The 22,231-nt window shown below is 38.2% G+C and overlaps 1 protein-coding gene across 11 annotated transcripts in view; it reads left to right on the top strand.

Moving 5' to 3' along the window:
- dmd (dystrophin) overlaps positions 1-22,231 on the top strand; it is a 200,158-nt gene that overhangs the window by 68,749 nt on the left and 109,178 nt on the right. For all 11 annotated transcript variants that reach the window (XR_014530372.1, XR_014530373.1, XR_014530378.1 and 8 more), the window contains exons 32-52: positions 69-176; positions 300-473; positions 1,189-1,344; positions 1,685-1,855; positions 3,016-3,192; positions 3,408-3,530; positions 3,921-4,091; positions 4,259-4,375; positions 4,676-4,807; positions 6,678-6,827; positions 7,190-7,357; positions 7,503-7,610; positions 11,302-11,447; positions 12,252-12,375; positions 18,394-18,572; positions 18,739-18,886; positions 18,983-19,114; positions 19,289-19,426; positions 19,613-19,690; positions 19,787-19,868; positions 20,015-20,181. Coding sequence is in view for 8 of the 11 variants with exons in the window: in XM_083522230.1 (XP_083378356.1) it covers positions 69-176; positions 300-473; positions 1,189-1,344; positions 1,685-1,855; positions 3,016-3,192; positions 3,408-3,530; positions 3,921-4,091; positions 4,259-4,375; positions 4,676-4,807; positions 6,678-6,827; positions 7,190-7,357; positions 7,503-7,610; positions 11,302-11,447; positions 12,252-12,375; positions 18,394-18,572; positions 18,739-18,886; positions 18,983-19,114; positions 19,289-19,426; positions 19,613-19,690; positions 19,787-19,868; positions 20,015-20,181 (2,949 nt within the window). In the remaining 3 variants the exon portion in view is untranslated. The remainder of the gene's footprint in view (positions 1-68; positions 177-299; positions 474-1,188; positions 1,345-1,684; positions 1,856-3,015; positions 3,193-3,407; positions 3,531-3,920; positions 4,092-4,258; positions 4,376-4,675; positions 4,808-6,677; positions 6,828-7,189; positions 7,358-7,502; positions 7,611-11,301; positions 11,448-12,251; positions 12,376-18,393; positions 18,573-18,738; positions 18,887-18,982; positions 19,115-19,288; positions 19,427-19,612; positions 19,691-19,786; positions 19,869-20,014; positions 20,182-22,231) is intronic.

The following is a 22,231-nucleotide window of genomic DNA, read 5'->3' as shown; positions in this document are numbered from 1 at the left end:
CCAAGACGTTCCGTAAATGTATCTAAAACAAACTTTTACGCTATTTTTCAACACATTTTATATTTTAGAAAATTCAGAATGAACTGAATGGCCATGAAGTGACTTTAGATGGTATGAAGAAACTGAGAGATGAAGATGGATCAGACAAAATGGTCACTGAGGTTGATGCTACATATGTAAGCATTATACACATTCACAATTTCAAATTGTGACAAAAATGTTGAATTTATTTAACATTTATTTTAGATTTTGAATTAATTTGTTAAAATCTATTACTTTATTTTTGCATTCTTTGTAAGGGTAAGTTATTAGAGGTGAAAGCAAAGTTTCGACTTTTCCAAAAGCCGGCCAACTTTGATCAGAGGTTGAAGGAATGTGAACGTGTATTGGAAGAGGTGAAGAATGGACTGGGGGTACTGAACATTCACAGTGTAGAGTATGATGTGGTGCAGTCCCAGTTGGAGCAGTGCATGGTGGGTATTATATGGTTGTGCATCCTATTAAATTTGTAATTATTTGCGTTTTTGCACACGTATGTTTCTTGCCCATCTAGAGGACAGCTGTTGAATAATAGATTAATAATATGGTGTGCCATGGATTTATTTTTCTTGCATTGAAATAGATTTTGAAATTATTTGCCTTTTATGTCCAAAAGTATGTGGACACAGACGAATAGAACATTTCCATCCAAAATCAGGTCTATTGTGCATTTCCCCCTTTGCTCTAGTTACAGTCTTCAGTTTTCTAGAAAGGTTTTTCATTAGATTTTGGGATTTGGAGCAGTATGGTTTGTGTTTATTCAGTCACATGAGTGCAATAGAATGGGCACTGATGCTTGACGAAAAAAGCTGGCATGCAGTAATCATTCCAGGCATCACTGGATTTTTTTGTAATTGATAGAAATGCAAGCTGCCACTAATGGGGGTATAATTTGAAAAGTATTTGTATCAAGCTGGTTTTATAGATCTGATATAATTACCTAGTCATTTTTAAGTAGCTAAAGCTTGTTAGCATCTTGGAAGCAGTAATAATTTATAAATAAAGTATTTTTTTTAAACATTTCTGTTTAATAACTTTTAATATTTTAATGTTTGTTGTGATATGTTGTCCTGATTTAGATGCTTCACAATACATTTTTAGAACACTTACTCAATATTTAAATCCAACCAATGCATCTTTCTTCTGCAGAAATTGTATAAAAGTCTAAGCGAAGTGAAATCGGAAGTGGAGACGGTAATTAAGACAGGAAGGCAAATTGTGCAGAGACAGCAGACAGAGCAACCCAAAGAGTTAGACGAGCGTTTGACAAGCCTCAAACTCATATACAACGACTTGGGTTCACAGGTATGAAAAAGCTATTCTTCACAGGGGTTAAATCTTTACTAAAGCGAAATTAAGTGAGAGAAATGTTTAATGCAGTTATATTGTTCTGTATTAGGTCTAATGCTAGTCTGTCCTGTAGTGTAAGAATTATTTAAATTTTTTAAGTGAGTAAACTTACACACAGCACACAGTAATCGCTAGTTACATCAGTATCACAGTGTGGTAGGATTTTTTTCTTTTCATTTTTATTAATATAATTCTATTAATGTATTTTGTTTTGATTTAATATTGCAGCTAATTTTTACTACAGCAGCAGATTGTTGATGACCTTGTAAAACTGTCTCTCATTTTTTTTGTACAGGTCACAGAAGGAAAGCAAGCACTAGAAAAGAGTTTAAAGTTATTGAGAAAATTTAAAAAAGACATAAAAAGTCTAACAGAATGGCTAGCAGCGGTTGATGGTGAACTGACTTGTCGGTCATCGGTAGAAGGAATGCCTGATGACCTAGAGGCGGAGCTGGCGTGGGCCAAGGTGCGTACCTGCCAAAACTTGGTATATTAAACTTAAAATGTACCGTATATTTCTGGACTATAAGCCGCTACTTTTTCCCCACGTTTTGAACCCCGCGGCTTAAACAACGAAACGGCTTATTTATGAATTTTTCCGGTTTCACAAACTTCAAGCCAAAAAACTGAACCCCATAACATTAGACCAATGAAATTTCCGAACGGAAACAAAAAACGCACCTCACCTGTGTTCTGAGCTGCACGGCATCGGGAGAAAATACGTTTTTTTTAAACGCACGACAATGCCAAAAGATAGATAAAGAGATAGAAATAGTTATGAAAGGAAGGAAGAAGACAGTGAACAATGACTTTCTTGGTAGGCTACTGTTCAGATACAAGCCGTTGTAACACGTTGAGTCTGGGTTGCTAACTCCAGTTGCAACAGCGTTACGGGTTAGTCAAAGAAACTTAAAAATGAGCATCAGAAAATAATATACATATTCTTCAGTCTTGCACACATGCAGTAATAGCGGAAGAATGCAGTGGCATGCTATTCCCAAAATACCGCTATGCTCCTAAAGGAAGCACAACATATTTCACCCGTTACACCGTGTGTAACGTGTCTTTCGTTAAAGCCTGTGTAAAGTTCATTAGTTTAGTGTAGACTGCAGCTTATAGACAGGTGCAGCTTTTTTATGTTTAAAATAAAAAATATTTGTAAAATGCAGTGGGTGCGGCTTATATATGGGTGCACTTAATAGTCCGGAAATTACGGTAGTATCAAATGCAGTTTACTCTTGGGAGTCACATGGGTTAAGCATAGACTTTAATTCTCATATTAATATTACTATTTGATAATAATATTGAACATACATAATCATATATACATAATTACTTCTGGGTTGCTTTTGCTTTGTGTTGTTTTTTTTTTTGTAAATTGTTTTTATTTATTTATTTTATATCTTTTTATCAGAGTGAGGCAAACATTTTTTTTTTTTACATTAGGCTAGTTTATGTATTATTAAGACCATCTTTATTAGATTATACAAACTTTAATATTTTGTTGTTGTTTGTTAAATCTTGTAGTTTGATGTTTAATGTTTAATGTCTACACAACTCAAACAACTCAAAGTCAAATAACTGAAAGATGCAGTTAAGTACATAACTGTTGTAATTATTTTTCAGGCCACACATAAGGAAACAGAGCAACGTGCATCCCAACTCAATTCAGTAAGAGAATTAGCAGAGACCCTGAAGCCACTGCTGAGAGAAGAAAGCTTAATAGATGACAAAGTCAGCCTGCTGAACTGCAACTGGATTGCTGTAACTTCACGTTGTGAACAGTGGCTGAATATGTTACTGGTGAGGAATAAAACTATCTATACACATATTGGTCCTTCTGATAGATTTCAGAATTTGATTATGAACTTATGTTATAAATGTTATGAATAAGTAGTTAAATTAATACAAAAAACTCAAATTAGAGATGTAAGTGAAATAATTGTACACATTAACTATTAATCCTGAAAGAATCAGAATGTAAATGTGAATGTAAATTTAAATTCTTTTTTTGGCAGGATTACCAGAATCAGATGAATATATTGGAACAGAATGTTGCCCATATAAATGCCTGGATAGACGGATCTGAGAATGAGTTAGACAAGATGGAGACCAGGGGCTGCAATAACCAAACCATTAAGGTTTGTACACTTTGGGGCAAACCATCTGTAACAACATTCACACAAATCCTACTTACATTAATGCGGCTACTTAAAAGAAAAATACTACAAAGTGCAGCAAACAGTAACAAACTAAACAAGCTCGATATTTGGCATGATGAGCTTTTGCTTTTTCCCTTCTTACTGAATATGTTTGAAAATCTACCATAGTTCTTCTGGAGGCTTTGACTTCAACCTGCTTCTTTGTTTCTTTACATATGTTGCTTTCTTTAATAGCAAACAAACATTTTTCTGTAATGTATTTTTTTGGCATTTAAATATACCAAGTAAAAACAAAAATATATTCACAAAGGGGTGAAATAAACAACATTAACAGGTTTCAAACCTGATTTACTCCCTTAAACTGTTTAGCGTCTACAAGTGGAATTGGTGGACATGCGTGAGAAGTTGGCAGATGTGCAAAGTCTTGCTGAAGACATCATTAAAAACAGGGGCGAGCACTGTAAATCTCAAATAGAGCCCAAGCTGAATCAGCTCAGTCAACGCTTTGAAATGATTGCCAAAAGGATTCTACATGGACAGGTAACTATTAAATTGTTGTGACATTGAAAAGACATTTCCTGACTATCTTCTTTTTGTCTGATTTACAGTATTAGCAGAAATAAGGAACTGACAAACAATATGCAAATCTTTGATGATTTTTTAAAAATCTTTTTTGATTAAAATTTATACATAAATTGCTTATATAGGCTTCCTCTCAAGAGTTAGAAGAATACCACAGGCAAGCTAATACTTGGCTACTTAAGTTGGACGAAGAGATAAAACTTGGTGAAAGCATAAAAGAAGATGATTTCAAAGAGGATGCGGTAAGAAGACTCTGGCTATTGTCATATTTAAATGAACTAAATGACCAAATGCAGTAAGATGTATTTTTTTAGAGAATTCTAATACATACACCTGCCAATGAAACAATCAGCATGGCAGTCAATCTGTTATTATACTCCTATGAATACAGTGACACAATAGCATGTATCTGTAAGCTCTAAGAGTTGAGGACACTTGTTCATCATTTTGGGAGAAACTTACAGAAGATTTTATTTAGTCATATGAGCAAATTGGAGTATGAATAATATCCGTACTGATTTCCTGTGCATGTGCTTTTGCAGGTTGTTGATGAAAGTGAACTGATGGACCTATTCTTAAAAGGCGAAAATCTCATTAAGAGAACCACAGATCCAGCAAAGTCAGCTGTTTGTCAAAAGCATAATCTGCTCCATGACAAATACAACACCTTAAAGGTACACAAATAGAATCACAAAGGATGTAAATGCTATTATTCTTTGAAAGTGTTTGCCAGAGTGATCATCATAGATCATAGCATGGGTCAGAGAGGAAGCAGTCAGAGACAGTCCAGACAAAAACAAGTAAACTAGGTCAAGTTAATGACAAGACTAAGAAAACCCAAAATTAGAGATACAGAAACAAGAAAAAAGTAAACATTGTTTAGATATGCAAGCAAAACAAACAAACAAACACACTATAGATAAAAACACAATTACTGTAGGTATGTATATAAATATGCATGTATAGACTGAAATGACCAATAACTTCTGCCAAACGTGTCTCGATGGGTCCTGCGCACTGTAGAAAGAAGCTACAAGATTTAGTTCGGGTCTCTTCCACCTCAGCTCAACACAGTATTTTCCACTCTGGTGGGCCTGAACAGGCTCTGGTCATGGAACAAGAAGTATACACTCTCTTAAGGAAAGAGGTCATCGAGGTGGTCCCTCCCCCGACAGAGAGTCTGGATTCTACAGCCGGTACTAAAGAAGAATGGGAGCTGCATCCCATTTTAGATCTGCATCAGCTGAAACGCTCACTCATGAAGCTCAGGTTCAAGATGCTCACACTAAAACAGATCGTATCAGGACTGGTTCGTCACAATAGATCTGAGGGATGCTTATTTCCACATACCCATTCTTTCCCTACACAGGAAATTCCTGAGGTTTACTTTTGGGGGCGAAGCTTAACAATCGGTTCTTACCTAACGGGTTCCACCGTTTGGCCTTACACTCTCACCCTGCAATTTCACAAAAGCTTCTCCTCTGAGACCCCAGGGCATCCGCATATGAAATTTTATCAGCTATTGCTTGATATTAGCTCAATCAGAACACTTGGCGATTCAGCACCGAGATGTCATTCTCGCCCACATAAAGGAGTTAGGGTTAAGACTAAACCCTGTGTTAGGAGCTCCTTGTCGTCATGTAACGTTAATGACGGATGCCTCCAAGAGACATTCATTCTCTTACATTAACCATCAGGGGGGTCTGCACTCTTGCCCTGTTTACAAACTGGCGTGACAGCAGGCTCCCTTCCGAGGAAAGGGCAGAAATGGAGACACATAAGTGACATTAGCGAAACATTTCCTCCACCGTATCTGGAGGCTGAGGCCTCAGGTTCGACCTAGAGTGCTTTTATAGGATCTGGCTGTAGTTTTGTTGGACCTGTCCAAGCCTCTCTTCGAGCCTTTGCATGAGGTGCAATTGAGGTTTCTTGAAGTCAAGACTGTTTTTTGACTGGCCATCTTATCTCTAAAAAAAAATGTTGGGGACCTTCAGGCCCTTTCTGGGGCCTCCTCTTGTGTATAGTTTACCCCAGGCATGGCCAGTGCCTTTCTCTACCCCAGGCCGAAGTGATGGTCCCAAGGTGCCCTCTGTTACCCCAAGACCCCCGGACAGGAGAAGCTTAATCAGAACTGCCCTGAAGGAAGTTGGACCATCTGTTCGTCTGCTACAGTTCATATAAGAGGGACTTTCATCTGTTCGTCTGCTACAGTTCATATAAGAGGGACTTCCCTGTGTACAAGCCGACCCTCAGAAGGTGGATTGTGGGTGCTATCTCCTCCTCCTATGTGTCCTCTAAACTCCCCGTTCCTTTCAGGGTCAGGGCTCACTCGACCCAGAGTGTGCGGGCCTCTAAAGCCTTTTCCTCTGGTGTTTATCACCAGGATATTTGTAATGCTACAAGCTGGTTCACCCCTCTGACCTTCATTAGGTCTTACAGCCTTGACCTTAGCACTACTCCTGGCCTCTCAGTCCTTCGACCTAGCTGTGCCCATTTACATCACAGTATTAATTAAATTTGTTTGTATTTACATGTTTGTCACAGAACCTAAAATCACTTAAGAGGAAGAAGGCACTTGCTTTTGCCCCACAGTGGTACCAGTTCTCTAAAAGGTCAGAGGATATGACGCAGTGGCTTGACTACATTGAGATGACGATAGCTGAGCTTGATTCTGCAAATCAATCAAGAGTGAAGGTAATCATGGTCTTGTGAAAGTACTACACAAGTCAATTTTGTGATCTATTGTAAAAACATGATTCCACAGCATACCAACATAAATATCACTAAGCACAACCAACTCATTAACAGGGACAAACTCTAACACAACTTCTCAACTATGAAGCCATTAATGTCTGTGTGGACATAAAAGTTTACTGCAGTACCATAATATTTGCCTTAATAAAAATAATAACATTTACATTTTCACATTTACAGAATTTAATCTGACATATTGGAATTATTCTACTACATATAACACAATATAAATAGCAATAACATAAACGAACAGCACTATAACATATATAAGGGCAAGATTTTCATTTTTTTTTTAACTGTAGATTGGCACTGAAATCGAAAAGCAGCGCCCAGAACTTGAAGATGTCCGGAGTCTTGGCCACAAGCTTTCAGAAAATGGCTTTACCAAACTTGTTGAACCACGCCTCATTCCCATTAATAAACGCTGGGAACAGCTGGACTTGAAATTTGATGAAGTGTGTCAAGTTAGTGTAAGTATGATTGGAAAAACAACTCAAAGTAACCAAAGTAACTCAAATCCTCCAGATGTGATCGAGGATTTTTTCATGAATTAATGACTGAAAAAGTTCTAATTTTTGATTGTAACATTTACCCTGTTTTTTTTTTTTTATAAAGGAACTAGAAGCTTTACTGCAAAGAATTGATGAAAATGATGCTCTACTGAACTCTGTGTGCTGGTCTGACATAATGGAAAATATACCCCAACGAGAAAAGTGCCTTAAGGTAAGATTACTATGTATATATTTGGTATAAAGGTAAGTAAGATTTCATTAAAGGGGTCACCTTATGTTAATGTTGAGTAGAGGTTGACTGATTCATCGTTTTTTCCGATAAATTAATACAATAGTTTTTCCGGGTTGCGTCTGCGCTGGATCGGCTGAAAAGGTCCGCTGTCATTATACAGTACGAGAGCGGTCTCTACAGGCGAATCACTGACACCGGGTGCTGTTTGTTTTGTTATGCACTGTACCTTATTCGTGTTAGTTCATAGTGTATTAACTAAGGTTAACAGATAATATGAAAATCAACTTAATTTAAATATGTATGAGTAAATGTTAAAATGAACAAACAAACAATAAACAATACTTCTAAATAATTTATTAAGTTTAGTTAGGGAATCTTACTTTAAAGTGTTACCATTTCACATAAATACAAGCAGACTGCTTAAAATAGCCATCTTTAATTGTCTTTACAAAGTCCAGAGCATTTAAATTACATTTATTTTAATGAGTGTTATGTTTGTTTATTTGTTTTTATCCTGTATCCATTTTCCTCTTTAACTCTTTAAAGGGCTGATTCCTGAAGTCCAGTTGTGGACTAATATAATATATATAAAGCTTAAATACCACTGACTGACTCACTCACTCATCACGAAATCTCAAAAACCACTGAACGGATTGCAATGAAATTTGGAACATACCTTCCTCTTGGGTCTTAGGAGCTCACTAAGAAAGGGTTTTGAAAATTCGCCCTGGATCAGGGCTAACTCGCGAAAAACGCGATTGCACACGCATTGTAAACTCTTCGAAATAACAGTATGGATCTTCATTCAGAGGCTATAATCCAGTGGTACCGCTCGTATTCACTGGTCTGGAAGTGTAGAACAAACCCTTTCCGGGGCTGAGACACGCTAGCTAGCTTCGGGGTTGGCGACCTCCTCAAAATAGATTTTTAAGAATTTCCGAGACCAACTTACAGTGGGGAAAATAAGTATTTGAACACCCTGCTATTTTGCAAGTTCTCCCACTTAAAAATCATAGAGGGGTCTGAAATTGTCATCGTAGGTGCATGTCCACTGTGAGAGACATAATCTAAAAAAAAAAATTGAGAAATAAAAATGTATGATTTTTTAACTATTTATTTGTATGATACAGCTGTAAATAAGTATTTGAACACCTGAGAAAGTCAATGTTAATATTTGGTACAGTAGCCTTTGATTGCAATCACAGAGGTCAAACGTTTCCTGTAGTTTTTCACCAGGTTTGCACACACTGCAGGAGGGATTTTGGCCCACACCTCCACACAGATCTTCTCTAGATCAGTCAGGTTTCTGGCCTGTCGCTGAGAAACACGGAGTTTGAGCTCCCGTCAAAGATTCTCTATTGGGTTTAGGTCTGGAGACTGGCTAGGCCACGCCAGAACCTTAATATGCTTCTTACAGAGCCACTCCTTGGTTATCCTGGCTGTGTGCTTCAGGTCATTGTCATATTGAAAGACCCAGCCTCGACCTATCTTCAATGCTCTAACTGAGGGAAGGAGGTTGTTTCCCAAAATCTCGCAATACATGGCCCCGCTCATCCTCTCCTTAATACAGTGCAGTCGCCCTGTCCCATGTGCAGAAAAACACCCCCAAAGCATGATGCTACCACCCCCATGCTTCACAGTAGGGATGGTGTTCTTGGGATGGTACTCATCATTCTTCTTCCTCCAAACACGTTTAGTGGAATTATGACCCAAAAGTTCTATTTTGGTCTCATCTGACCACATGACTTTCTCCCATGACTCCTCTGGATCATCCAAATGGTCATTGGCAAACTTAAGACGTGCCTGGACATGTGCTGGTTTAAGCAGGGGAACCTTCCGTGCCATGCATGATTTCAAACCATGACGTCTTAGTGTATTACCAACAGTAACCTTGGAAACGGTGGTCCCAGCTCTTTTCAGGTCATTGACCAGCTCCTCCCGTGTAGTTCTGGGCTGATTTCTCACCTTCCTTAGGATTATTGAGACCCCACGAGGTGAGATCTTGCATGGAGCCCCAGTCCGAGAGAGATTGACAGTCATGTTTAGCTTCTTCCATTTTCTAATGATTGCTCCAACAGTGGACCTTTTTTCACCAAGCTGCTTGGCAATTTCCCCGTAGCCCTTTCCAGCCTTGTGGAGGTGTACAATTTTGTCTCTAGTGTCTTTGGACAGCTCTTTGGTCTTGGCCATGTTATAGTTTTCTTACTGATTGTATGGGGTGGACAGGTGTGTCTATGCAGCTAACGAATTTAACGTATTTAAACCGTGACACAAATTTCAAATAATAATAATAATAATAATAATAATAATAACAATAATAATAATAACACTTTAACTTTTTTTAATTGAAGCTGAAAGTCAACACTATAGTCATGTTTTTATTGCTTTATTTCAAATGAATGTTTATCAGAATGTGATCTATACATTGAATTTGCTTTGCATATCCTGGGGGACATCATTAACAAATGCCCCCAGGGGCATTTGTTAATGAATAACAAATAACAAATGATTACTAGATGAAGTTTAGGTAAAATTATAGCAGATCTGAGTATTTATAAGGCTGAGATTAGAAAAGTCAGTAAACCTTTAATACCTGACTATGATTTGGTTAAATCCAAGAATATCAATACATTTTGAATGTTGTCCTACGAGGGGGGAGTGGTGGCTCCAGCGGTTAAGGCGCTGGGTTACCGATCGGAAGGTCCCGTGGGCTCACCACCTGCAGGAGGGACCGTAAGGGACCGGTGCTGAGAGGATTGGGCAGCAGTCGAAGGCGGGGGCCTTGACAGCCCGATCCCTGGACACGGAGAAGTGTCTGGGGAATCTGCTTAGACTGCTGCCCCCGCGACCCGAATTACGGATAAGCGAGAGAAGATGAATGAATGAATAAATAATGTCCTACGAATGCTGTTGCACAGACCAGTTTAGTTGTGTCGGTCTAGTTGATTTTTGTAGAATTTGTATTGAATGATCATACAGTAGGAACCAGCAGATGAACTGATTACATTTTATAATACAAAATCAAGGTCATATCAAGGACCAATGTCTGCAATAGTTTTCTCTCTATAACTTCCTTCTTGTTTAAAGAATATTTTAAAGGTATGTGTACATTCCAAAAAACAAAAAAAAAAAAAGAACTAGACTTGTGGGTGGCAGAGGCATCCCTGTTGATGCAATTGAATTTGAGTTCGTTTTTTTTCACTATTACAGCTTGATGTTTAATATTATATATTAATATGTATATATATTATATATTAATATATATACACACATATATATACACATATATATATATATATATATATATATATATATATATATATATATATATATATATATATATATATATATATATATATTTCATTCATTCATTCATTTTCTCCCGCTTATCCGTAATTCGGGTCGCGGGGGCAGCAGTCCAAGCAGGCCCCCGCCTTCGACTGCTGCCCAATCCTCACAGCACCGTCCCTTACGGTCCCTCCCACAGGTGGTGAGCCCACAGGAAGTATATATATATATATTTTTTTTTTTTATTATTATTTATTTATTTTTATTTTTATTTTTATTTTTTTTCAATAATATTATGTATTTATTTACACATCTAGTGCGAGTAACACTTTTTAATAATTTTTTTATACTTTGCTATATTCTTTTATATCTTATTAATTAGGATGTAAAGCATACATTGGACACTCTTGAATCTTCAGTGAACAAGGCTTTAGAGAAGAAAAACATACCTCCTCATTTGACTCCACTTGTTCATCTCCTTAACACAAAGTGGGAAAAACTGAAGAAGCTCTACCTGGATCGGCTAGGGTAAGTAACATTTTTATTTGGTTTTCAAAAATAAATAATAAACATGAAAGCTATTAAGATTTGTAACATTAGGCATATACTGATTACCATTAAAACACCTGTTTAATATTAAATATGTCCCATTTTATGCTATCAACAGCTTTTAGCCAATGAGGCATGAGCTTCATAAGACCCGAGCTGTTCTTCTCAGCTCAACTTTCTTTACCTTATCCTGCCACTGACTAAAAATAACAGAAAAAAACAAACATGTTATAGTAATCTCGCTTGGGTGTAGATCCTACCATTACTCCTCCTAGCCATGTTTTCTGATCATAAACTGGTGCTTAAGCATTCCCATGCCTCCACAAGCAGCTCTTTTATGGGATTGAACCAGATTGGCCAGCATTCACTCTCCATGAATATCAGTGAGCTTTTTGTGCCCATAAGCCTGTTGGTGGTTTACTTGTTGTCCTTTTCTGAACCACCACACGGTTGTAACCACTGCATACTAGGTACACAGAATAAGACCTGCCACTTTGTATCTACCTATCACAATTTTGGCATTCAGATCTTTACACTTGCCCTTTTTTCTAATATATTTATTCATGTTAGTGTTTGCCACCAAATAAATATAGATAGATATTCAAAGATGGTGTCTGATTTTGCCCAGTACTATATAATATTATTGTGACATTTTCCCCGATGTGATTATTTGTTTATTTAATAGTAATTGGTGTGAGAGGAAGAGATTGGACTAAACTTTCTATCCTCTCAGCTTTACACATTTTTCCAGGCCTCATTTTTGTAATATTTTCCATTTTCCAGATATTTTGACGAATGCAAGAAATATGGAGAGGTGTTTAAATCCATTCAGGACTGGTTGACTGTTGCTGAAAAAGCATTACTGAAGTATGAAGAAGACCCAAACATCAATACAAGTCAAATCAAGGTAATCAATTATTGTTATTAATGAGGGCCAAAATCAATAAAAATTTTCTCCAAAGTTAAATCTGTAAATGGCTGCATGACCCACAATACAAAATCGGAATATGTGATTAACAGGTGTAATGCATTTCAATTAATTTTTTTTATAGGACTTTTAACATGGACATACAATGGATATAGATTTTAAAGAAATTCATTTATCCATATAAATGTTTGTGTAATGAGAAAACCAATGGCGAGGTTGACAAGGAAAAACTCCCAGAAAAGTTTTGAGAAAGAAACTTGAGAAAACCTATTTTCATCAGGGTGACACTGAATCATGCGATTATAAATAATCAAGAAAACGTTGTCCAAATGTCTAGTATAATAAACATTAATTTATTCTATAGAAAATATATAAGGAAAATGTATCATAGTTTTAGTCTATTTTGTTGATGCTATCAATGTAAAGTGAACACTGAGAATTGAGTGCAACACTGCTTGTGGTGATTGCAATTCAAAGCCAATACAAAGGTTTTGTAGTGATACCATTCACAGTAATGTCATGTATCTTTAGGACAAGTGGAGCCGTCCTCAGCATCAACAAGTGGTTTTCAATAGATTAAACTTTCTTTCGGCTTCTCCCATTAGGGGTCGCCACAGCAGACCATCTGCATGTTTGATTTGGCACACGTTTTACGCTGGATGCCCTTCCTAATGCAACCCTCCCAATTTATCCAGGCTCGGGACCGGCACTGTCCCGGTTGTTCCCAACCGGGGATCGAACCCGGGCCACAGCGGTGAGAGCACCGCATCCTAACCACTAGACCACCAGTGAACCCTGGTTTTCAATAGATTATAACTCCTAATATAAGTAGGGTTGGATCAGGCAGGTCCGGGAAGTAAAATGGCCCTGGATTATTCGGATCTTAGCTGTAACATGACTAAGTTGATAGGTACATAGCTTGGAATCTGATTAATTCATTGCTTCTGTGGACAGGTGTCTTTTAAACAGGTGACGAGATGCGATTAGAAGCACTCCCTTTAAGAGAGTGCTCCTAATCTCAGCTCGTTACCTGTATAAAAGACACCTGGGAGCCAGACATCTTGCTGATTGATAGAGGATGAAATACTCATTTAACTCATTAAAATGCATATCAATTTCTTTTTTTAAATGCGTTCAATACTATGAAATGCGTTTTTCTGGATTTTCTTTGTTGTTATTCTGTCTCACTGTTCAAATAAACCTACCATTAAAATTGTAGACTGATCATTTTCTTTGTCAGTTTGCAAACGTACAAAATCAGCAGGGGATCAAATAATTTTTTCCCTCATTGTATCTGACAAATAAAACACATATTCTAGGATAGGTCCATTCCCATAACTGATTCTAGTCTATCTAAGCAGAAGTATTAGGGGTTTGAAAACTGCTAGTTTGGAAGATTTATGCACATGTAACCAATGCTAAGTTGAGATAAAAAAAAAATTAAAAAGAGATTTTAGAAGATCTTGGAAGTTGGTGAGTTTAAAGAGGAAATTAGTGAAGTTATTTTGGCTTCTCAAAGGTAAACTTTGATCAATTACCTATCTGATAAAGTGATGTAGTAATTTTCATGATTACATTTTTTGCCTGATATTTTTGAACAGCAAATATGAAATCATCTCTGCTTTATATTGATGATATGCAAGTTTTTGTGGAAGTCTTATCTTTAGTTCATTTAAATAAGAATATTGAAGAAGAGTAAGCTAAAAAAATTTTTGTTACCTACAGTATCTCACAAAAGTCAGAACCCCTCACATTTCAGCAACCACTTTAATTATATGTTCGCAAGGGAAAATACTATAGAAATGGAATTTGGATATATTTTAGTCAGTGTGCAGCTTGTACAGCAGTACAGATTTACAGTCGTCTGAAAAAATAACTCAACATACAGCCATTATTGTCTAAATAACTTGCAACAAAAGGGAGTACACCCTAAGTAAACATATCAAAACTGCCTATCACTGCCTTAATCCTCCTGGGCATGGAATTCACCAGAACTGCACAAATTATTTCTGGGATTCTACAGAAATCAACTGACAAAAGAGTTTCAGAATAGCAAAAACAAGCTACTCTAAAAAACGCTGAAAAGCATGTTTTCAGCTAACAATCCTGCATCAGTGTGGAAAGGCCTGCAAGATATCACAAACTACAGGAAACCACCCCTTCCCACTGAAATAAACCCAGCAATACCTGGCTGAAGACCTCAGCACCTTCTACTGCATGTTTGAGAACATCTTCACATCTCTCATCCAACCCAGCCCACTGACTGCCCCATCACACCTCCGTGAACCACTCTAGCAACTACTCCCAGCACTCAAGTTGCGCTTACAATTTGTAAAGAGTGTGTAAATCAGCTCTTTCAAAGACAGAAGACAAGGAAAGCTCCTGGCCTAGATGATGTCTCCCCTTCTGTTTTAAAGCATGTGCTGAACAACTGCTACCAACTGACCCATATCATCAACAGATCACTGGAGCTGTGTGAGATCCCCTCCTGCTTTAAACTCTCCACAATCATCCCGGGCCTATTCCCAGGGACATATGCCCGGATTCTGTTTGTTGGCTTCAGTTTGGCTTGTTAACCAATAATTCCGGAAATTCTCCAATCAAAACTCCTAAAGCTTACTATACCCCTTGCCTACCTACTCTGTCAGTGGATTACTAGCTTCCTGACCAGCAGGAAACATTTACATTTGCGGCATTTAGAAGACGCCCTTATCCAGAGCGATGTACAAAAGTGCTTTGAGTCTCTAGCAATGAATAAATCTACACTGGTACGCCAGATTACAAACTTACTAAATATAACTCTTGAATTCTACAAGGCAAACTTGGAAAGTGCTAATTTAGGTGTTTCAAGAAGAGGTAGGTCTTCAATCGTTGCTTGAAGATAGTCAGGGACTCCGCTGTACGGACATCTAGGGGTAGTTCATTTCACCACCTCAGTGCCAGAACAGAGAAGAGCCTTGAAGTATACTTACCGCTCATTCTGAGAGAAGGTGGTACCAGTCGAGCAGTGCTGGAGGATCTCAGACAGCACGGTGCAGTGCGAGATTTAATGAAGTCACTGATGTAAGATGGCGCTGGTCCATTTTTGGCCTTGTAGGCAAGCATCATTGTTTTGAATCGGAAATGTGCAGCTACTGGAAGCCAGTGAAGGGAGCGCAGCAGTGGGGTGGTGTGGGAGAACTTGGGCTGGTTGAACACAAGCCGTGAAGCTGCATTTTGGATCATTTGCAGTGGACGAATGGCGTTCAGGGGAAGACCTGCCAGCAGAGAGTTGCAGTAGTAGAGTCTTGAAATGACAAGAGACTGAACAAGCACCTGGGCAGCCTGTGTTGACAGAAATGGTCGAATTCTTCAGATGTTGTAGAGAAGAAATCGACAAGAACAAGCCACATTAGCGACATGTGGGAAGAAGGACAGTTCATTGTCCATAGTTATCCCAAGGTTACAAGCAATGGCTGAAGGGGAGAGCAGAGAGTCATGAAGAATTATTTGGAGATCTTGACCTGAAGATGAATCACCTGGAATGACCAGCAGTTCTGTTTTGCTGGGGTTGAGCTTTAGTTGGTGAGCACTCATCCATGAAGATATGTCTGTGAAGCATGCTGAGATCGGAGCGGAAGCTGTGGTATCTAATGGAGGGAAAGAAAAGATTAGTTGAGTGTCATCTGCATAGCAGTGATAAGAAAACCCATGTGAGGATATGACTTCACAAATTGAGTGGGTATAGAGGGAGAAAAGGAGGGGACCAAGTACTGAGCCTTGTGGGACACCAGTGGTGAGTCTGCACGGGGCAGATGTAGATCCCCTCCATGTTACCTGGTATGAGCGACCTTCAAGGTATGAAGCAAACCATTCCCATGCTGTTCCGTAGATAACGAGGCTCTTAAGGGTTGACAAAAGTGTCTTGTGCTGCTGAAAGGTCAAGGAGGATGAGGACAGATGACAGCTTGGCTGACCGAGCAGCATGCAGTTTCTCAGAAACAGCCAAAAGGGCCGTTGTTCTGTGAGAGATAAACGGACAGTTGGTTAAAAACAGTGCGTTCCAGAGAAACAACAGGTGAGTATGGCAGGTATTACCTCCATTATTTGGACAGTCAGCACTGGTGCTCCTCAGGGATGTATCCTCTCCCCACTGCTATTCTCAATCTATACTAATGACTGCACATCAAGTGACCTAACTGTTAAACTCCTAAAATTTGCAGATGATACTAAGCTCATTGGACTCATTCAAGATGCATATCAGCAGGAGGTGAATCGGTTGTTGCTATAGTGCAGTTAGAACAGAGCTAAACACACTCAAAACTGTGGAGATGATAGTGGACTTTAGGAAATACCCCTCAACACTAATCCCCCTCACAATATCCACAATATCCACAGGTCTGTGGAGACCTTCAATTTTTTGATCACTACCATTTCCCAAGACCTGAAATGGGAGTCCAACATAAACTTAATTCTCAAAAAGGCCCAGCAGAGGATGTATTTTCTCTGCCAATTAAGGAAATACTGTCTGCCACAGGAGCTGTTGATGCAGTTCTAAACTGCAGTCATTGAATCTGTCCTGTGCTATCACCATCTGTCCACATCCATCACCATCTAGTTTGGAGCAGCAACAAAACAGGACAGGAAAAGACTGCAGCACACAGCAGAAAAAAAAAAATGTATGCTTCCCTGCCCACTTTCCAGGACTTGTACCATACAAGAACCAGAAAGCAGGCAGGAAAAGTCACTAATAAACCTTCGCACCCTGGACACAATCTCTTTCAGCTCCTCTCTTCTAGCAGGGGCTACAAAACTTTGTTTACCAAAACCGCCAGACACAGGAACAGGATCTGGAGCCTACCTGGGCTTTAATATAGCCTAACGTTCCTGTCATGGGAAGTGCGAGTGGCGATGCTGAGCTTCTGGACCTTTTGATGCCCACTAGTACTAGGCTAGGTTGCGCCTGCCGGCCACACCGTGACAAGAAAGCAAGCTCTAAAACGCCACCGACTGTCTTTTTGCCTCCTGAAACCTGTCGACTACCGTATTAACGGCGTTGCTGAACAGACTCTTTAACCCGGGGAATCGTCCCATAGACGCACTCTTTCAGTCCCTTAACGTTTAAATAGAGGGAAACATTGGGACTTGAGAGGCAGTCCAAATAAGGGCTGCCCCAGTATCTAGACCCCTCAGTGTGCAGATCTGGAAAGAAGGGCAGGGCCCAGCATGGAGGCAGTGACCTTGGTCGCAGGAAGCGCTCCTGATTCTCAGCTAGCCAAGTGATATTAAGCTTGGAAACAGCACGAGTCACTACCTTCAAAAGCTCCTCGAACTGAACTGGCTGTGGGGGCATGTCCAAGGGTTCATCCAATATAGTACCCCCTCATCCCCTTCCTCAGAGGAAGAGAGGTCCACAGCATGCTCCGCTCCCAGACAAGCTACACATAGACTGTGTGTATACCCCCTTTGATAATGCAGGGGTCAGGAGGAACACAGCGTGAAAGACCTGCCTGCCTTTCGTTCACTTTTACATCTTCCTGATTTTACTTTTACTAACATACCGATACTTACATAGGACATAGGAACATGATTATTTCGAAATCCTTTAGCAGATATATATTTTTTTGGCTTTCTGATCAGAAGGTCAGGAGTTCAAATCCCAGCACCACTGCCACTGTTGGGTCCATCAGCAAGACCCTGAAATGCCCGGCTAAATTAGAAATAGATAATTCTAAGTCACTGAGTTTACTGGCTTCTGCCAAATGACAAAAATGTAATTCTTATGTGAGTAAGTTCCAATTTAAATTTGCTTTTAAGGCAAAGAAAATTGCACCTTCAGACTGTAAGCTATTAAAACATGTGCCAGATATCTGGTCACATTCAAAGCTGATTTTGTATTATCCTAAATCCCTAATGTCTTAAGAATTAGCAAATATCTGGAGTAATGACCAGACACAGTATTTTAGACATTTTATCAGATTGCTTTGTATTGATATGTGTTTGATACATTACACACAGAAACTGCAGGAAGACTTGGAAAGTCAAGAGGCAGCAGTGAAACAGCTTAAGGCTCTGGGTGAGGACCTGCTTGCTTTGCAGAGCAGGAAGGATAATGAAGAAAAGATTAAAAAGCAGCTAGAATCCATCAATGCTCGCTGGATTGCAGTGTTTAACCAGCTGTCTAAACTAAAGAGAAGGCAAGTGTTTATGTCTGTATATATATATATATATACATTTTGAAGGCCTTTAATTTTTTTGTTGCTGAATTTGAACTCTTAAGAGTTACATAGTGTTCATATCATTGAGACTGATTGATTACTACATACTGTACATGTTCAACATGTTCACTCTTTAACTATATAGATCTACTGGGGAAAATATTATACTTGCTGAGCTTCATGATGAATTAACGAACTTTCAGTCTTGGCTGGATAGAGCGGAGTGTGTTGCTGACCTCCCTGTAGAGCCAGGCAATAGGGAACAGCTTAATTCAGCGTTAGAAAAAGTACAGGTAAAGTAATTTTTTAATTCTATTGCATTATTTAGCAAGTATACAGAAATACAGTTCTATAATTTATTGTGTTTTTGTTGCATTTCTTTCCTTTAGGCTAAAGTAGCAGAATTACCAAACAAAAAGAAAATATTACAAAACATTAAAACGAAATCTTCATCCCTGCCTGCTGATAAAAACAAAACTTTGGAAAATAGTTTAAAGATTATCAACATGCGATTGGCCAAGGTAATATTCACAAATTTCCTTTCATTTGAAATACGTACATTTATTTTTTTATTGTAATACTTGGGAACTTTTAGTTTGAATAGCCAAACAGTAGACTGCAAAGTTTGTATAGATTGTCTAGAAGCTCAGCAACTATTGACATAATATTTCCCTGTCTTTTTGCTAATGCAAAAGGTATCATCTAACCTTCCTGAGAAGCAGCAACAGATTGAGAATTACTTGCGAGATTTGAATGCATATCACAAGTTCTCCAGCTGGGCCTCTGTAACTAAGAACCTTCTTGAACAATCACCTGAAGCAATTGAACACAAGGTATGCACTCATATTTAATGATTATCAAGGAAGCAAAACTCTAAATATATTTTCATGCACTTACATCTTGTGTGAAAACTATACATATTTAGGATATAACATGACTTTAATGTGTATTTGCAGTTGTAATGCATTACAGCAAATAGTTTTGGTGTTTATTTGTGGTTGTTTTCTAATTTTCCATAGATGGATGATATCCAGTCTAAGAAGCCAGAAATCGAAACAGTTTTGGCCAAAGAAAGACCACTATATCAACCTGAAAGGGTGAACAATTTTCAAATATTATTCCAAATATGAACAATGTGCAATTTATCAAATACAGTCCAAGTTAAACATTATATGCATTTTTTTTTTTTACAGGGCCAGTTTGATAGTCTCAGTGCAGATTGGATAACTATTCAAATGCTGCTTAAGGAATGGAAAAACAAATGTCAAGTTGCAAGTAAGAATATCACAAAATAGCAGGCATTATACAAATCTAGTCATGCACATGGTATTAAGTATTCGATTTTACACTGCAGTATACAGTTTACTCGTGTCCCAGTGTTGCATATTGGCTGTTATTTTCTGACTATGTTTATTCTGCAGCTGAATCCTTGACAAGCAGTGCCCCAGATGTTTCAACAATAGATACATTCAATTACTCAAGTGCTGAACTCAATGACTGGCTCTCTCTTCTTGATCACATGATTACATCACACCGCGTGATGGTAGGATATCTCAGTGACATCAGTGACCTGACTGTGAAACTCAAGGTTAGTGCAGGAAATGACTGTCTGCTTCTATATAGTTTGTGCAGTTATAATTTTTCTGTATTGAAATGTCATCATACTGCATAAACAACATTCCTTAGATATCCAAAGTTATTACATCTAATAAGATCTGGATAATTTACTGGACCATTATCCGCTGGCTTCTTGACTTGACTTGTTTGTCCAAAGTGGCACATTTGTTAGATATTCAGGATAAACTTTATAAATACAGAAAAATAATACAACATGATATGGTTTCTGGTAAAACTGAATAGTTAATAGATGAATCTGTGTTAATTTTGTATATACAGTAGCTTGGCTAACCTGAAAACATGAGTCAATTAGACCACCAACAACTTCAGTACATGAAAATAATTCATACAACTCATTATGACAAAATCATGTGTAGTTTAGTGAGCACCAACCCTCTGCAGCCCAATAAACCCAAACAACAATTGTAATGTATGTACTTCCTAATGTATTCAGTATTATAATTTCATAAAGCAAATGTAGCAAAATAACAAAACATAAGTTTTATTATGTAGGTGTATACCGTATTTTTTACACATACAGGTGCATCTCAATAAATTAAAATATCATTAAAAAGTTGATTTATTTTAGTAATTCAATACAAAAAGTAAAACTTGTATATTATATAGATTCATCACACATACTGACTGATATAAGATGACTTTGGCCCACTGAGCAACAGTCCAGTCCTTTTTGTCATTTGCCCAGGTAAGACACCTCTGACGTTACCTCCCTGGTTCAGGAGTGGCTTGACACAAGGAATGTGTCAGTTGTAGCCCATGTGTGGTTGAAGCATTGACTTCAGCTGCAGTCTCTGCAGTACTCTTTGTGAATATTCCCAAATTCTTGAATGAGCTTCGTTTCGTCTTTTTCTACTACATTATTTCCTTCCATTCAACTTTCCATTAATGTGCTTAGATACAGCACACTGTGAACAGCAGCTTCTTTAGCGATGACCTTTTGTGTCTTACCCTCCATATGCATGGTGTCAATGATCGTCTTCTGGACAACTGTCAAGTCAGCAGTCTTCCCCCATGATTGTGTAGCCTGAACCAGACTGAAACACCATTTAAAGGCTCAGGAAACCTTTGCAGGTGTTTCGATTTAGTTAGCTGATTAAAGTGTGACACCACGAGTCTTCAATATTGCATTTTTTTTAAATATTCTAATTTTCTGAGATACTGAATTTTGGGTTTATATTAGCTATAAGCCAGAATCATCAAAGTTAAAAGACATAAACACTTGAAATATATCAGTCTGTGTGTGATGAATCTATCTAATATACAAGTTTCACTTTTTGTATTGAATTACTAAAATAAATCAACTTTTTAATTATATTCTAATTTATTGAGAGGCACTTGTATGCAGAAAAGGCCAAATCAGAACTAGACGGTTCATTAGACTATTTAAGTGGTCATCTATACATCATGACTATATCAGTGCCTATCAATATTTTTTTTTCTCACTGCTACCTATGAAATTTGTTTTTGTTTGTTAATTGGTATTGTAGTAGTTTGCTGTAGTACAAGAGTTCCCAAAATGGGGGGTCACATGAATTACAAATGAAATCGTGAGAGATGCATCTCCACTTTTTTGGCCCTCCTCTTTTCCTCCTTCCTGGTGGGTTCATCCTCAGCAGTCTCTCCTCTGTACATGGAGAATCTCAATTCATCTCAATCGGGCCTCTCTCACTTTGTCCCCAAAATGTCCTACATGCGCTGTCACTTTAATAAACTTTTTTCTAATCCTGTCCATCCTCGTCACTCCCAATGAAAATCTCAACATCTTCAGCTCTGCTACCTCCAGTCTTTTAGTCAATGCCACTGTCTCCAAACTATACAACATCACAGGTCTCACCACAGTCCTATAAACTTTTCCTTTCACTCTCGCAGATACTCTTTTATCACAAATCACTTCTGCTATCACTCTTCTCCACCCACTCCACCCTGCCTGCACTCTTTTCTTCACTTTTTTAACACACACTCCATTACTTTGCACTGTTAAACCCAGGCACTTAAACTCT

The sequence above is a fragment of the Silurus aristotelis genome, assembly GCF_946808225.1.
Source record: "Silurus aristotelis genome assembly, chromosome: 20".
NCBI lineage: Eukaryota > Metazoa > Chordata > Actinopteri > Siluriformes > Siluridae > Silurus > Silurus aristotelis.
This window is presented reverse-complemented; position numbering and strand designations above follow the sequence as displayed.